General features: G+C 50.7%; 1 protein-coding gene across 4 annotated transcripts; it reads right to left on the minus strand.

The window, feature by feature from the left end:
* Positions 1-602: 602 nt before the first annotated feature.
* ZNF8 (zinc finger protein 8) lies at positions 603-17321 on the minus strand. Of its 4 annotated transcripts, none has more exons than XM_067721154.1 (5): positions 17146-17321; positions 12517-12643; positions 12127-12222; positions 6238-7668; positions 603-4439 (listed from the first exon to the last, which is right to left on the minus strand). In XM_067721154.1, the coding sequence occupies exons 1-4, from the start codon at positions 17209-17211 to the stop codon at positions 6272-6274; spliced, it is 1686 nt and encodes a 561-aa protein (XP_067577255.1). In that variant the 5' UTR covers positions 17212-17321; the 3' UTR covers positions 603-4439; positions 6238-6271. The 4 variants fall into 4 exon arrangements, with proteins under 4 accessions (XP_067577255.1, XP_067577253.1, XP_067577254.1 ...); XM_067721152.1 differs by having other exon boundaries at positions 6225-7668; XM_067721153.1 differs by having other exon boundaries at positions 603-4463; positions 6225-7668.
* Positions 17322-18161: the final 840 nt, after the last annotated feature.

The following is an 18161-nucleotide window of genomic DNA, read 5'->3' on the forward strand; positions in this document are numbered from 1 at the left end:
TCTCATTGCGGTGACTTCTCTTGTTGTGGAGCATGGGCTCTAGGCGCGCGGGCTTCAGTAGTTGTGGCTCATGGGCTTAGTTGCTCCACAGTATGTGGGATCTTCCCGGACCAGGGCTCGAACCCGTGTCCCCTGCATTGGCAGGTGGATTCTTTTTTTTTTGGCAGGTGGATTCTTAACCACTGCGCCACCAGGGAAGCCCTATTTTTGTTTTTTGAAACCTTGAAGGAAGGTATCCTTGACTTGTCTGATGCTCTTTGTTCTGAGAAGATACAAAACTGCACTGAAAACCATGCTTCAGTGGAGCAGTTCCTCAGAGTTATCTGAGATGCTGTCTTCCAGGCTATAGTCCTCAGTTTGGCTCAAATAAAACTTTCTTCTATTCCTACTATAGATTGGTTTATTGATGGGAAATGTATGTGCTATAACTAGCTTGCAGGAAACTTTATGGAGTCTATGCTGTTTTACACTCAATTGGTCCTGTTAGCTCAACACACACGTGTGCATATACACAGAACAGGTGTGGCCAAGACACACAGTCATGGGGACATTTAACTGGGGGGAGACAGACAATGAACAATGAAACAAATGAACAAACTTAGTTTAATTTTAAAGAATTAAGGTTTTGTTTAAATTTATTTTTTGAACTGGTAATACTTTTACATGTTTCAAAATTCCAAAAATATCAAAAGATATAGAGTGAAAATTATTCATCCTTTTCCCCTCACTTCTCCTCTCCAAGAGCAAGTAGTATATATAGTAGTATGTATGTTCACTCTGTACCCTTCAGATATAGTGTGTGTGTGTGTGTGTGTGTGTGTGCATAAGCAATGGCTTCTTCTTTACACAAATGGAAACATACCATACAAACTGGTTTATACCTTTCCACTTAACAATCTTGGTGCTCTTTTCCACAGTTCATAAAGACAGCCCCCATTTTAAGGGCTGTGTAAAAGCCAGCCAGTCCACCATAAATCACTTAGCCAGTTCCACGTGGTGGACACTGAGGTTGTTTCCAAATTTTCACTTTTGAGATCAATACCATGGTTAAAACTGCATACAGTTTGCACGGGTACAAATATATCTGTAGGATTCATTATCAGCAACTGGTTTGCTGAGACAAAGTGTTTGTAATTTAGATAGCAACCAACAAAGTGCCCTTCACAGAGGCTGTATCAATTCATACTCCTTCAGAAATGTGTATGAATCTCTCCTCCCCCTTTTGGATAAAAGTCAAGGCTGGTAAGATGCTGGGTGGAGGTCACATTGTTACAATCCTCCTGAAAGGTAATTTAAAAAGCTACATGAAATCCATTTTCAGAGGAAAATGTTCAAGATAGAGAAAGAAGTACATGTTACAAGAGAAACAGAAGGGATTCTAATTTTCTAAACACAAGATAACTACACATGAATATTTTTGTTGTGTGTAGAAGATTTAATGTTCACTCTATGTATACACACATGTATATTTCAAGAAAAAATTACAAGGAAAATTAACAAAATCTTAGGTAATGGCCACCTCTGGATGGTGGAAGTATGAGGAATTAAAATTTAAATAAGCCTCCATACTTACGTGTACTTTACTTTTGTGCATTTTACAGGTTTCGCTACAAAGAATTTGCATTACTTTGACAAACTGATGAAACCATATATTCTCCCTAGTTTATAGTAATTTCCCCTGAGGAGTTTCTTATCTGACTTGGTTTCAAAGCATCTGTAAGGAAATTAGTAGGAATATGATGCCTAGAAAACGTGACCCGAAAAGAGAAATGGAAAATTCCCAAAGATCTACAGTGCATGGGAGAGGGCGGCAAACGGCAACAGTGACAAGCTTGTTCCAGGCTTACCCGGTGAGGCCACTGTGGCCTCAGCCCACCCAGTGTCCACTCTGAGAACTGTGGAAACATGACCCTTCGGCAGCTGCCACTTTTCGGGCCAAGGCGGAGGGAACGGGGCAATCGCAGGCCTGGATTCCACGCTGTCCAGAGCTGTGAAGTTACCGCGGGGACTCCCCTCCTCAGAGCACACTGGCAGTGGGAGCATTCCGAGTCTGCACCCCACACCGCGGGTGGGGCCGTGAGGAGGTAAAGTCAAAAGTGGGGAGGGCTCTGGTGGCCAGGCCACTTGGTGTCATGTCACTCCCCCTCTCGTGGCCATCCTGCACCAGTGGTGGCAGTGGGAATGGAATGGAATGAAGACAGCTGAGATGTTCAGATGGTAAAACTAACAGGATATCTATCTTCTGGCTTGAGGGATGGGGTGAGGGGTAGCAACCACCCCCGTGCAAGGGCCCAGGGGAGGAGGAACAGGTTTGGCCTGGAAAATGGCCTTTCCCTCCAGGTAGGCTGTGTTTTGGGACTTTGCAGGACATCTAGGGGAGCTGCCCAGCAGCATGCAGCTGCTGTTCTAGCCTGAAGCTCAGAGACCAAGATGTGGGAGTGAGCGGCGCATGCAACGGGCCTCCGGGACCACGCCCCAGGGACCCCAACATTTAAGAGGGGAGGGGAGGGGAGGGCAAGAAGCCCCTCGAGAGGTAGAAGGGATCTGGAAGAGTGGGCTGTTCCAGAATGTCAGGGGACCAAGCATTATAGGGAAGGGGGCCTGGCCGGCAGGCTGAACTATCCAGGGGATGAAGAGGCCGAGCCGAGAGGCGGTGGCGGCATCTGATCAGGAAGTGCGCTTCCTTGGAGCGACTCCTCCAAGAAGAGACTGGAGGCGGAGGGCTGAGGGTGCTGCCAGCTGCCTATCCATTACCTGCTTCCCGAGACCTTCTTCTGAAGGGTGCGGTCTCAGCCACAGAGGTTAGAGAAGCTGAACACTAGCTTTCCAAGCGCCCTCGTCGTTAGACGGCGCCCTGTGACCCAGGCTTGGCCAGTGAGACATAAGGAGCACCGGCTGGAAGCTTCGGGGAAAGGTTTTTCTTTGAAACCTCACTGGAGAGACGAGCATAGGCCTGCCCTTCCCCCGTCCTCCAGTCCTGATCGTGGACGCAACTGCTGAGGCTGCAGCAGTCTCCCTGCGATGAGGAGGGCCGGGGTGGGAGAGAAAACACTGCCTCTGACGTAGCTGAGGCCCTGAGGACACAGCCTGATCTGTTTAAGTCATTGTTAACGGGATGCTGACCTCAAGTTCTGGCTCCTAGCTGTGCGAGCTGGCCATGGCTACTTTTGTCCTGGGCCCCATCTTCCTGCATGTAAAATGCCACCACCTCACAGAACTGTGAGGCACTGCCTGTCTGAAAACACACCTTTTCTGAGCCATGGAAAGAGAAGGTTATTTGCTAAGAATGAAGTGGCAGGTGGTGCAGGCTAAGCCACGAGGACAGAGGTGTTCTGACAGTGAGAGCCAACAAGGGAAGTCCATGAGGACAAGCCCAGAGGACAGGTGAGCGCAGAGAAGCAAACGCGAGGCTTCGAGGCCTCTTGTGGAACCTCTGGAGATGAGCAGTGAGGCTGGCTCTGAGCGTCCTGGGGGCCAGCTCTGCTGGGATGGAAACCCCACTGGCTGTGACACCCACAGCACCCAAAGAACAGAAATGGACACGAGAAAGTTCTGACAGGGTTCTGACACTCAACCATCACGTCTCAGCAGCGAGAGCTGATGCTCAGCCATTCTGACAGAGGTCTTAGAACTGCCGTTGTATCCTTCCACGATGATACTTCTTCCATTCAACTTGACGCTCTGCTAACCCAACATTCTGTGGACATTTTTAGGAACAATTTCCACAAGCTGAGATGTACCATAACCAATTTTCCTTCCTTCCAATTTTTGATGTTTATGGTTTGTGTTTAACTTCACTAGAGCTCAGCTGCAGTGGGAACAGCAAACAAACAAAAAAAGGAACCATGTTGTATAACCGGAGCACACGACATAGTGTCCCGGCAGGATGGGCATTTCGCCTTTCATTGTAGGTTAGAAAGCAGGCAGGTTTAAATCCTTGGTTTTAATCCTTTCTGCTATGAGATACCAAGGATCACATCTCGAACACAATGTTCTTCTTTATGTCAAGAACAGCATAGACAAAGGTGACAAGGTTTTGCTTTCCTGAGGAGTAAAGTTGGAGGAAAGCAAAAAGATGATCCAGACGAAGTTTCCAATTGTGGACATGAAAATGGTCATGTTAGAATGTTCTGCATCGTATACAAATGAACCATTTTCTCAGACGTCTCTCTTTCCTGGGCATTGACAGCTGAAAAGTCTTCCGAAGGTCTTCCAGCAGAGACCCCAGCAAGATGGGGAGCCGTGCTTGAGATGGGGCAGACGAACTTTGAGAACAGAACAGTGAGTCACACCATTCACACAGCCCCTCAGCACAGCCTGGTGACTTGACGCCAAATCAGAAGTCACTCCACCAGGCCAAGGAGGGTCTGATGGGCAGGCTTGGGATGGGGACAAAATTTAGGTTATCCTGTTGTTTGTTTCCCCCAACATATAAAAGACTAAAAAAGAAAAAGAAAGGAGACCTATAGATTAAAAGAGACCAAAGAAAAATATTAAACAAATGCACCGTGTGATTTTTGTTTAGATCATGATTAGAACAAACCAAATAGAGAACAAAACAAAATTTATGAGGCAACCAGGAACATCTGAACACTAGATACTTAATAATATATTGAGGAATTACTGTTATTTCTGTTTAGATGTGAAAATGGTTATAGTTTTACTCGAGATTTAATGAAATTAATCATTTTTCCTGCTTCATCCCAGACATTCTTAAATGAAACCAACATTTTTTTTTCCTCTACTGAAATGCCAGGGAAGGAAGACTATGAACAACAAGCTCGGGACCACTTCCTTGATTCCCACTCAGGCTCTGGCAGCTTTACTCACTGTTGCTTTTGCACTATCAGTGCAAACATGAACTTGGTGAAAAAGGCAAATGACGGCTCAGAATGATTATGAAAATGGTTTCTGTCAGCATGGGCTAACGTGATTTTATATACGTATTTAAAAGTCCATGCTTTTTAGAGATATCCAGAAAAATGGATGAAATGACAAGATTTCTGAGGCTGATGTAAAAATAATCCCGTGGCAGGCAGGGGTGCCAGTGAAAATGTATTATCCATGTTTTACATGGAATGTCCAAAATAAAATTTAGATTACTCAGAAAAATAAGTGGATTCTTTTCCTTCATACCAACTACGAATGCTAAAAAACAGTGAAAAAAAATTACTAAAAAACATGTTGTGCACATGCTCATGATATCACTTGTTAAAATCAAACGTATAGGATTGTTAATACAGCCCTGATCAATCAATTTACAGAGTCCGGGGAAAATCGGCTCTTGTGCTGGGCATGGTTTCTCCACCTCAGGGCCATGTGATTCTTTGCTGAGGGGCTGTCTGGGGCTTTATAGGATGTTCAGCAGCATCCCTGGCCTCCCCTACTGGATGCCAGGGGCACCCCTCCCTCCCGCCAGTCATGACAACCGAAATTCGTCCAGACATCGCCAAGTGTCTCCTGGGGAACAAAAGCACTCTGAGTGAGAACCTCCAGCACAGGCCACACTGCTGTTCTAAGGCGATGGTTTCCAGCGGGAGCTGTGACACCCCCCAGGGAACACTGTGCAATTTCACGGGGGCTCCTCTGACATTTGATTTGGGCATGAGTGTGGCTGCCATGCATGCTCTAATGACTCTGAAGTGCAGAACTGGCCCCAAGGGACCATGCACGTATGTGTGCAACCACCTGTCTGTAATGTATGAATTGAGACCCTGGGTCAACTCCATGTACAAACCAATTCATTCCTGCAAGTTTAAATGTTATACATAAACCTTCCAGAAATGCACTGGCATTTTGTTTTGTTCAAACCTTTTCCAAGACTTAGTCACCACTTTGGGAAATCACACCCACACAGGAATGCCTCTCGTAACGTTTCCATGGTCAACACTACACCCCGTGTACCGGACGGCAACAGGCAATGCCCCAGGTCTCCGGGCACAATGGCCACAAGGTCACGGGGAGAGATACCACCAAGTCAGCACACGCTACCCTACTGTAAATTACTTTTGCTTTAATTATCCTTTACAAAATGGGGGCACGTATGGATTTTTCAACATTACACGTGTGGGGGTTACATTACCTGTCAATTCATTTCAGGGTACTGGGCTTGATAGATTGGAGAACCACTGAGCTCAGGTGTTTGGGAAGCGTCATTTCCTTAGGAAATCAGAGGGCATTTCTACCCCAGCCCCCCTTCCATAAATACACCTTGTAGGACTTACCACATTTTTGTACCTGTGGTTCAAAAGTCATCCGCAGAGTTTCTCCCCTAGGTGGATTCTCTGATGTCAAACAACACGGACGTGCCCACAGAAGGCTCTTCCACCCCAATAACGTGCACTGGGTTTTTCTCTTGCATGATTTCGTGGATGTCAAACAGGGCCAGTGCCCTGCCTGCCGGCTGCCCTGCCTTTGTCCCGGCCCCAGGGCTCTCACCCGTGGGCCCGAGCTGGTGCCGCCCGAGGTGCGGGCTCCGGCTGCAGGGCTGCGGGCGCCGCCGGCCCCGGCCTCGGGGATCCTCCCTGGTGTGCGTTATCTGGTGTCGGATGAGGTGCGAGCTCTGCGTGAAACACTTGCCGCACTGGCCGCACCTGAAGGGCCTGTCGCTGCGGGTAGCCCCCTCCCCAGGGGTCAGGGGCTCCGGCCACGCCGGCGTGGGCTCGAAGGCCAGCCTCTGGCGGCAGTCGTAGGGGCCCTCGCCGGCGTGCTTGCGCTGGTGCTGGGCCAGGGACGAGCTGTGCCGGAAACCCTTGCCACAGCGGCTGCACTCGTAGGGTCTCTCGGCCGTGTGCGTCCTCAGATGCAGGAACAGGCACGTGGTGCGCGAGAAGGCCTTGCCGCACACGCTGCAGGTGAACGGCTTCTCCCCGGTGTGCGTGCGCCGGTGGCGGCCCAGGGACGAGTTCTGGTTGAAGGCCCGCCCGCAGTCCTGGCACGCATAGGGCTTCTCCCCGGTGTGGATCCTCCGGTGCACCGTGAGGTGCGTGCTGTGGCAGAACGACTTGCCGCAGTCCGCGCACTTGTAGGGCTTGTGGCCCGTGTGGATGCGCTCGTGCTGCACCAGCGAGGAGTTCTGGCTGAAGGCCTTGCCGCACTCCTTGCACGCGTACGGCCGCTCACCCGTATGGATCCTCCGGTGCACCGTGAGGTGCGCGTTGTGGTTGAAGGACTTGCCGCAGTCCGCGCACTTGTAGGGTTTGTCCGGCACTTGGCTGCGCGCAGGCTCGGGTTCTGGTTCCAGAACCGCCTGACCAGAAGAGTTGCTGCAGTCACTGTTGTCACGCGGCTGTCTTCCCGAGGAGCCCATCTGCTCACCGACTGCACTCGGGTTCTGCTGCGAGCTTGTAACCCATGAGTCGGGAGCACACAAACACTCTGTCCTGGAAGTCTCCGGGAGGGGATTTGGGTTTGGACTCAGGACACAGTTTTCCCCAAGTCTGAGACCTTCGTGGCTTCCATCTTGAACCAGTGCTTCCTTGAGGCTGAATTCCAATTGCCTCAAATTACCCTGGTCCTTCTCGGGCCCCTGCACCCGGCCCTCATATTCCCAGTCTTCCCCTGGTGTAGCGGGACATAGAGCCTCCCCCAGGAAGCCTTCCCGCCCCTTCTCCTCAGGAAGGCCCTGCTCCTGGGGCGGTGCTCGGCCCTCAGGTCCAGACTCCCAGCCTGAAAGAAAACCCAAGAGCTGTGAGGGGCTAGTGGACACACCCTGGGCCTGTGACCTAACCGCTTGCCCCGCCTCCCAATTCTGCTCTCACATTGACTCCAGTGCCCTGTCTGTAAACACAGCTGCACTCATTCATCCTTTCAACAAAAACTTCTTGAGCACCTGCCATGGGCCAGATATTGGCCTAGGTCAGGAGCTGGCCAACTACAGCCCCCAAGCGACTGATGCTTTTTATGTTTTTAAAGGGCTGTAGGAAAAAATATGTGACAGAGGTGGGCGGGATTCTGAAGCTGCCGGTGGCTGTTCAGGCAGTCATCCAGGTACTGCTATCAAGGGATTTTGCAGGTGACATTAAGTTTACTCATCAGCTGACCTTAAACCTCAAAATAGGGAGATGATGCTGGATTAGCTGACTGGGCCCAAAGCAATCCCCTCAAGCTTTAAAAGCAGAAGGAGGTAGAAGGCAGAGGCTGGCTGGCCAGGGGGCATGAGCCAGGGAATGCGGGTGCCTCTCAAAGGTGAGAGAAGCTCTCAGCTGAGTCTGCAAGGAAACAGGAACTTCAGTCCTATGACCGCATGGAACTGGATCCTGCCCGTGTCTAGATGCGGATTCTTCCTGTGCCTCCCAGTAAGTCGGCCCCCCGACCCCCAGCCCGCCTTGCCTTGCCTTTGGCCTTGTGGGCCCCAGAGCAGATAAACCAGTCAGGTCTGACAGAACTGGGAGATAATAAATGTATGTTGTCTTAAGCCGTGTTTGTGGCAATCTGTCTCAGCGGTGACAGTTGCCCGCAAAGCCTAAAATATCTACTGTCTGACCCTAGATGCTGAGGACAATGCAGTGACCCTCTGGAGCTGGGGAGGAAGACACTGAAGAAAGTGCAGAAGGAGCAGGCTTAGGTGGGGAACGAGTAGCTGAGTACAGAAGACCTAGGTGTGACAGGCCAGATCCCCAAGTGCAGGTGCCCTCTTGTCTGCGGACACCCTGGAGGAGCAGCATCTGGCCTGCGGATCCTCCAGAATCGCCCCTCACGCAGGCAGGGCGTGGAGTGGCGGTGGAGCAACTCACCGCACACTCACCCCTACAGCAGCACACGCCTACTCTCTGGAAGGCAGAGTCTAGAGCCAGATTTGGCAGGGCTGTGCCCCTTCTGGAAACTGCAGGAATGGGTTTCCTTGCTGCTTCCAGTGTCTAGAGGCGCCCACGTTCCTTGGCCCTTGCCCTCGCCTCCAGAGCCAGCAGCGGAGCGCCTGCCAATCCCTCTCTGACGTCACCTGTCCTCTTCCCGCCTCTCTCACTAGAGGACTGTTGTGACTGCAATAGGCTGGCCCAATAATCCAACGGACGGGCGCTGGGCATCAGGACGTGGACATCCTTGGGGGCCAGGCTCCCTGTTCACCCCAGCCCTCTCCAACCTTCTCACCTGCTGCAATCCTGTCCACAGCACACTCTATGTGTTCATTCACTTAGGGTCCATCTCACCACACCAGAATGTCCACAGCCAGTTCCTAGAGCTGACAGGGAGCAGGTTCTCAAAAATACATGCTTCAGATGCGAGGCACTGAGGCACTGGCTGGGGGACAGGTGCTGTAGGAGCCAAGCCTGACCAGGCAGCAGGCGCCTGTCTCGCTCACCTCGTCCCCAAACTGGACTCCATGCACAGCACCCAGAGGGTACTTAACAAAAACACCAGCCAGTCCACAAGAACAAAAACACCAGCCAGTCCACAAGAACACTCTACAGGAATGTTTACAGCAGCACTTTTCACAAGAGCCAAAAAGTGGCAACAACCCAAATGTCCATAAGTGTGGTCCATCCACATAATAGGATATGATTCAGCCATGGAAAGGAATGAAGTACTGACATACGCTACAACATGACTGAACCCTGAAAACAAGATGTTCACTGAAAGAAGCTAGACACATACAAACTATTAGGTATTAAAATAAGCTACAAGGATATATTGTATTGATTCAACACAGGGAATTTAGCCAATATTTTATAATAACTGTAAGTGGGGTACAGCCTTTAAAAATTGTGAATCAGTATACTGTACACCTATAGCTTATATAATATCATACATCAACTATACTTCAATAAAAAAATAAAACAAAACAGACAAAAACAGAAAAAAAGAAAAAGCTGGACACCAAAGGCCACATACTGTAAGATTCCATTTAAATGGAATATGCAAATCCACGGACAGAAAGTGGATTAGTGGTTGCCGGGGGCTGGGAGGGATGAGGCGATAGAGTGACTGCCTTTGATATTGTCATTTAATAAGAAATATGTGTTTGGTCTTCATCTCTGGTCCCCAGCACACAGCTCCTAAAAGGCTTGGGATTTCCTTAGTGAGAGGGGTCAGGAGTGTCTTTTGTTAATTGTAGTAAGTCCCCCTCAACCATATGAGTTCATGCTAACGAGGTGACTCGTGGTGGGCCTCTGGACAGCTTCAGGGGGAGCTTCAGCCCCTCTCCCCTGACATCTGTCTGTTCATTTGTATCTTTTGTATCATCATTTACAAAAAACAGTAAATGTAAACGGTGTTTCCCTGAGGCCTGTGAGCTGTTACAGCACATTATTGAACCTGAGGGGCTGTGGGAACTCCCGATTTACAGCCAGTCGGTCAGAAGTATGGGAGGCCCTGACTTGTGGCCAATGTCTGAAGTGGGGGCAGCCTTATGGGACTGAGTCCTTAAGCCGTGGGGTCTGCACCAGCTCCACGGAGATAGCGTCAGAATTGGACTGAATCGTTGGGACACACGGCTAGTGTCTGGAGGGGTGGAGAACTGGTTGTTGATGTGGAAACCCCACACGTTTGGTGTCAGGAGTGTTCTGTGGGTAAAAACAAACCATGGTACTGCTAATGGACAACTTCCGGGCAGCAGAAATGTTCTGGAACTAGACGCTGCTGATGGATACACAACCTGTGAATACACTCAAAACCACAGAATCGTACACCTTACATGGATGAATTTTATGGCATGCTTGGGACCTGGCAGCTGGAAGGGGGCTGGCCTGATGGGAGTTAGTTCAGGGCCTGGGGGTGAAGGCCAGCATTGGGGCTGGAAGATGTCAGACAGGCTCCGTGGCCTCAGAGGAGACAGGGTACTTGTTAGTCCTGCCCCCGGGTGATGGGCCACACCCCATTGTGGAGGTACCGGGGCTTCCCTACAGATGGTGTCAGAGGCTTTCAGGTGGGAGGCTGGGCTGCAGGTACAGCTGGTTACGTATCCCGTGGCCAGAGCCCACTTCTTTCAGAAAGTAGTCAGGGTACCAACGCACCAGCCCCAGGGAAGGGATGGATAAGCCAGTGATGACAATCTAGACTCCCTCCTTCCAGCTTCCCCAGCAGCTGGGCTGACCCCCTCCTGACCAAGGAGACCTCAATGGACAACATCTGGAATTCTGATAAAAGGGGACAAATGTGATTGGCGCCATTCTTCCCAGCTCCTCCTGCCCCTGTCTGGAGCACAGATGTGACGGCCAAAGCTGCTGCAGCCACGCTGAGCCCCAAGAAAAGGCCAGGAGAATCAGAACCATCAGCCCTGGCCTTCCTGGAATGCCAAGCCAGCACCAGCAATGGCCACCTCTGGGCTCCTGCTTCGTGAGAAAAATGCTGCTCTCTTGCTTTGAGGAGCTCTAGCCCAGTTGTCAGGTATCTACGGCTGAACACAATCCTGTTCCCGAGAGAACAGAAGGGTGTAGGGAAGAGGTTTACAGGCTGTGGACGTGCAAGAATGCAACGGAGAAGATGAAGGGCAAGTTCACACATCAGAAACGATCCTGTGGTAAGGGCACGCTGGGAAGGTTGCTGAGAGAGGGAAGAAGTGGTGCATTCTGACCCCTCGAGGAGAGGCAGGAGGTCTCTGAGCTCAGAGAAAGGGGAGCACAGGTGAGGAGGCCTCAGAGCACCGGGAGCGCCCCAGGCAGGGGACGGGAGGACAGGGCCCAGACTGCCCGTGCAGAAAAGAGCTACAGGGTCGGCCCAAGGCTGTCATCCTAAGAGGGCCAGCTTTCAAGGCTGGTCTTTGGCTGGGTCTGGGAACTTGGATTTGGGGAGGGTTGCCACAAACCTAACCGGTCAGAGAGGCTCACTGTGCCCAAACTCTGTGACAACAATATGGTTTAGGGCGAACACCTGCTTTCTCCTGGGAGCCTGGAGTCTTGCTCTGTGCCAGGTAGGGGGTGCCCACGTGACCAGCCCCCAAAAAACCCCCTGGCACAGAGCCTATAGTGAGCCTCCCTGGCAGCCAACACTTCTCCCCTGTTGTCACAACTCACTGCCCGTCCAGGGAGGGATTCTGAAGCTGGCGTCTGGCCCCCTCTGGATTCGGCCCCACTGGCCTCTTCCCTTTGCTGACTTTCCTCTGTATCCTTTCTCGGGGATCCCGACACACCACCCCTTCCAAGCAGCACAACTGCTCCTGTTAGGGGTTCCCACTTGGTGGGTTCTCACCTGGACAGCGGCCCTGGGCAATTCCTCTCTCTGCCACCCATAGCTCAGCCCCTTGCTCCAGCTGGGAGATGACTTCGGGTTTGGGAAGCTCAGGCCCTGGAAACAGAGAAAGACAAAGGAGGTGGGAGCCTGCTCTGGAGAAAAAGAACCAGCCCAGGCTCCAGCCCTAGACTCTGGACCGTCAGGACATGGGAGCGCCTCATAAGTTTTTGCATTGGGACAGAAAAGGGCAGACACCCTCCTACCCGCATGTCCCATAGGAAATGAGAATTCAAGGTCTCTGATCCCTAGCCCAGGTCAAGTCCTCACACCAGAGGCCCCACGACCCATAACCCACGAAGAACAAGTCACCACAGGAATCTGATCGTCAGCTTGGGAAGTGGGCCTCACCCACAGAGAGCAGGTGCCCGAAGGTCTCCAGCATCACGTCACGGTACAGGGTCCTCTGGGCAGGGCCCAGCTGCCCCCACTCCTCCTGGGTGAAGTCCACAGCTACGTCCCGGAAAGTCACCGGCTCCTGAAACATCACACACACTCTCAATCAGCTGGACTGTCCTCATCAACACGTTCGGGAAAAGGAGGAGGAGAGGGGAAGGTGAAGACAAGCAGGCCAGTGTCCAGAGAGTGCACGTTCTGAGCAATGCAAGTCAGGTTTCACTGGGCACCTACTGGGCTGCCTCATGCGGGGGTGGGCTGTATGGCGAGGACATGAGAAAGTATCCAGGCAAGATCAAAGCCAACCATAGCTGACCTACAACTGAGCTCAGACAGGTGCCGGTGCCGACAGAGACCAGATTAAACTGCCGACTTGCAGATTTGTGGGCTAAAGAAATGGTTACTGTTCTAATCCACTAAATTTTGGGATAGTCTGTTGTGCAGCAACAACTAACTGACACACTAAGAAATCCTCAGACTCAAAGCAAAGCTTATCATCCTCCCTGAAAGAGGGATGTGCAGTTGAGGTCAGAAACTCACTGGCCTTGAGAGACTGGGCAGGCTCACAAGTGACTAAAGTGAGCCCACGTAAGAGCTTACGAGGGTTTAACCGATAAGAGGTGACACGGGAAGTGATGAGTAATATGTGTGACCTGTCTGAAGGGGTGGCTGGGACTCAGAATCAGTTGACTGTGGGGAAATACAGGCCCCATGTGGTCAGAATTCCCAATCTCTGGTGAGAAGCTGAAAATTCGGTCACATTTTATGAAGTGAAAACTTTAAATTTTGGTAAGTTTATGCAACGTATTTAAAATGTTTCCCACAAATGAAACCCTTCTGTGGGCTGGCTGTGGCCATGATTAAAAGCTGGATCAAAGGTTTGGCTCTGCCATTTCCTCGAGAGGCAGAGAGCAGGTACCCACCTTTGCCTCCTCGTTTCCTTGTCTACAAAGAATCACTCCTTGGGAGCCGTGATAGGGATTAAGTGGCTGTTAAACACTTCTTACAGGACAACTGGACAGCCACATGCAAAAGAATAAAGTTGGTCCCCTACCTCACACCATATGTAAAATTGAACTCAAAATGGATCAAAGACATAAATGTAAGAGCTAAGACTATTAAATTCTTAGAAGAAGGGACTTCCCTGGCAGTCCAGTGGGTAAGGCTCTGTGCTTCCAATGCGGGGGGGCCAGGTTCGATCCCTGGTCCAGGAACTAGATCCCGCATGCATGCCGCAACTAAGAAGCCCACATGCCGCAACTAAAGATCCCGCATGCTGCAACAAAGATCCCACATGCTGCAACTAAGACCCGGTGCAGCCAAAATAAATAAATAAATATTAAAAAAAATTCTTAGAGGAAAACATAGTGATAAATCTTTATAACCTTGTATTTGGCAAAGGATTCTTAGATATAACAGCAAAAGCACCAGCAATAAAATAAAAAAATAAGTAAAACCGACTTCATCAAAACTAAAAACCTTTGTGTTCCAAACGACATTATCAAGAAAGTGAAAAGACACCCATATGATGGGTGATGATAACTGCAAATCATATATCTGATAAGTGACTTGTATCCACAAGATATAAACAACTCTTAAAACTCAAAAATAAAGACAATCCAATTGAAATGAGCATAGGATCTATATAGGTATTTCTTCAAGAAGATATAAAAGAATATACAAATAGCTAATAAACACAGGAAAATATGCTCAACATCATTCACCACCAGGGAAATGCAAGTCAAAATCACAGACCAAATACTTCAATTTTAAAATTGTATTTTCTTTTAAGAAAAACACAGTCAGATTTAAAAATATTAAAGATATTAAAGAAATATAGTACAGGTGGCATATGGCTCTGACAAAAATTGTGCAGCAAATATGCAGAACCCTTTGGTTGGGAACGGAGGTCTCTGCTCCTGTCCTCATATCCTCACCTCCCACTCAGAAGGTCCTCCAATCCTGACAACATGCTCCCTGTGTCTCCTGCCCCCACCCACCACCACCTAATCTGCATGGGGTACCAGTGACAGCCCAGCCACCAGGTCTTCAGACCCCTGCAAACCTCCTCCTCCTCTACACTGTTGAGTCCCGGAGGGATGGGCTTTGTCAGACCCCATCCTCCCCCCTCACCCAGTGCCTTAGTTAGCTCTCAGTGTCTCTCCTACCCCCACCCCCCAGATGCCTGAATGTTTTTTCTCAAACCCATACCATTCCTGCTTAAAACACTTGAATGGCTCCTTTCCATCTTTGGATACAGGATGACCTCTTTTAGCCTGGCTATGGTTGGCTGAAAAACGGCCCCCAAAGGTATCTGGGTCCTAGTTCTTGGAACATGTGAACGTTACCATAAATGGCAAGAGGGACTTTGTGAACGTGATTAAGGATTTTAAAAATAGGGAGATTGCCCTGGATTATCCAGGAGGTCCCTAAATTCCATCACAAATGTTCTTCTGAAGGGAAGGCAGAGGGAGATTTGACCACAGAAGGGAGAAGACAACGTGACCACTAAAGCAAATGCTATGCTGCTGGCTTTGAAGATGCACAAAGGGCTATGAGCCAAAAAATGCAGGCTCTACAGCTCTAACAGCTGGAGAAGGCGAAGAAACAGATTCTACCCTAGAGCCTTGACAGGAAGGGCAGATCTGCCCACATGTTGATCACAGCCCAGTGAAGGTGACTTCAGACTTCTAACCTCCAAAACTCGAAGAACAAATGTATATATTTTAAGCCACCACATTTGTAGTAATGTTATGGCAGCCGGAGGACGCTAATACCAGAAGCCCTCCACTTCTGGTCCTCGCCTCCTGTGGTGGCTGGCCTCCAAGATGGCCCCCAAGGATCCCCAGCCCTTTGTAGCCCCCTCCTATACGAGCAAGTTTGACTTATGTAACCAATAGGATATAGTAGAGTGTGAATTTTGACCCCAGGTCATAAGACATTGTGGCTTCCCCATAGCTCCCTCTTGGATCACTCACTTTGTGGGAAGCTAGGTGCCATGTTGTAAGGCCGCCCAGGCAGCTCCACAGAGAGGCCCACATGAGAAGGAACACAGGCCTCCTGCCTGTCATGCGAATGAGCCATCCTGGAGGTGGATTCTCCAGACCCAGTCAAGTCTCAGGTAACAGCTGTCCAGGCTGACACCTTGACTGCCATGAGCCCAAGCCAAAACCACCAGCTAAGTCATTCCAGGATTCCTATCATCAGAAACTGAGATAATATTTATTGTTGTTTTAGGCCACTACATTTTTCATTATTTGTTACACAGCAACCAATAATGAACACACTTTCTCTTAAGCCTCTCACTGCTGACAGACTCTCTCGTTGACCAAACTTTAGTCTGGTTCCTTACAACCCTCTTCCCAACTAAGCTTTGACTTCTGGGCTTCTGTGTCCGTTTCTGCATCACTCAGTTTTACCAAAAATCCACTGATTTAGCCAGGATCCCACCCTCCATATCTGACCACTCTTGATATCTTTTCAAAGTCCTCATCCCCCACAATCCTCCAGATAACATCCCCTCATTTGGGTGCTTCAGCAATAATCCTGTTTTAGGTCAGTTTAGCAAGAATTACCCCGCCCCCCCACTATAAATACCCACTTTTCCCTGTTGTATTCGGAATAGAGCCCAGCTCTATACTGAAGTCTCTTTCCCCCTATTGCAACAGTTCCCAAATAAAATCTGTTTTTACTGCTTTAACTACTGTCCAGCTCTGGTATTCTCTGACACTGCTCACTCCCTGCCATCCACAGCAAAAGCAAACTAAAGCATTTCCTGCCAATCTGCAACAACAAGTCTCTGAACACATGCACACCTAGGATTGTCGAGAGTCTCACTCTGCATTCCAAATGTGAAATAAATGCAACCCCCCGCAGACAACAACAAAAAGACAGAAAGTCTGTAACTTCAAAGACCCGGAGCTTCAGGAATTATGAATTTCTTTTGGTTCCTGCTACGAGGAGTCAGCACTACATGGAGAACAGAGGCCACTTTGTCTAGAAAGGCTGGAGCTTTGAATCAGGCGCCTTCCCAGATGGCCTTGCAAGCAGACTACCCTGTACTGCAGTCCCCCACAGCCCCGCAGGGGTCAGACGCGGTGGTCGCTCCCGCCCCATTAACGCGGTGTGTGGTCACCTGTCCTCACCCCAGAGGCTGTCCCCGTCCGCAGGCCAGGGGGTTCGGGGAGCGGGGCTCTGGGTGGGTGTCGGTTGACTCCGCATGTTGAAGCATCTCTGCTCCAGTTACTATTACCCATGCTCACGGTGGTCGGCCTTCGGGGCGGGGCCAGCCCGGTCCTCGGGAATGACCCCAAGTTCTAGGCCGGGACAGAAAGGCGGGAGGACTTGCGGAGCATACGCAATCGGGGACTGGAAGGCCTGGGTTCGATTCCCGACGCCACCCCTCACCAGCTGGGCTAGTCGGGGCGCCCGACCTGGGCTTCAGTCTTCCCGTATGACCAGGGGATAACGCCCGACCCTGCTCACCGTGCGCTGCGAGGGGTAAAGGGTCAATATCTGAGGGAAATGCCCGGCCTGGGGCCCGCGGCCGTCGTTGTTATTGTTACTATTATTGTTCCGCCGTACCTGGAGCCGTTCCGCCGGCGGCCCCGTAGCCATCGTCAGTGTCGCCGCTTCCTCCTCGGGGTCCATCCTGGGCCGACAGGTCGATGACAGGCGCCCGAGGTGAACCTGAACCAGAGAGCCCCACCCGCTACAGAGACCGCGGGACTCGCCGCCCGCCGGACAATGGCGGCCGCGCCGGCGACGCTGCAACTACAGCTCCCAGAAGGCTGTGCAGCGCCCTGCACCCCCGGCCAATGAAAGCCTTCGTTCATCGAGCCTTCGACCAATGGGGGCTTCCTCTCGCTTGCCCTTCGGCCAATGGGGCCCCTCAGGCCGCCGCGCTGTGCGCCTAGGCGGGCGGGGGTCCAGCGCCAGTGGCTATGGTGTTGCGGGCCCCGATGGTGGGGGAATCGTTCTCCCAAACCAAACGCCAGTCCGCGCCCTGCGGCCCCGCTTCCAAATGCCAGTCTGCGCCCTGTGGCCTGGCATCGGAAAGCCAGTCTGCAACCTGGAATGCCACGGCCCGGGTTGAAATCTGGGCCTGCTCTTCCCAGCTGGAAAGGCGCAGGAGGAGGCCTGGGGCTTTCCTTGTCTGTGGATCGTATACTGCCGTTGTGCTTAAAATATTTCTATGCTTTACAATTACATGAACGTTTAAAGATTTTGTTAATAGAATAGGTTTAGGGGGCTAGTGGCCCAGAGGGGGCACAGGCGGGTTCTGAGAGTTGATCATGTCCTGTTTCTCGATTTGGGGTATTCCCTTTGCGAAGGGTCATATCTGTGGTTCTGTTAGAGTCCATTAAAAAGTTTATTAGAAAAGAAGAAAGGAAAAGCAGACGTTCACCAGGATGCAGTCGAAACAGAACAAATATTTATTTGATCATGTACTGTGTGCTAGGAACCAGGCACAGCAAGGCAGAGAACAGAGATACTCGCCCGCCCCCATGGGGCTGCTGGTATAATGGGGAGAGACAGACAGCAAACCACAAACATGACAAAAGGGTGAACGACTGTCGTCACTGCGGGGATGGGGCAGC

This window comes from Pseudorca crassidens, chromosome 20 (genome assembly GCF_039906515.1).
Source record: "Pseudorca crassidens isolate mPseCra1 chromosome 20, mPseCra1.hap1, whole genome shotgun sequence".
Taxonomy (NCBI): Eukaryota; Metazoa; Chordata; class Mammalia; order Artiodactyla; family Delphinidae; genus Pseudorca; species Pseudorca crassidens.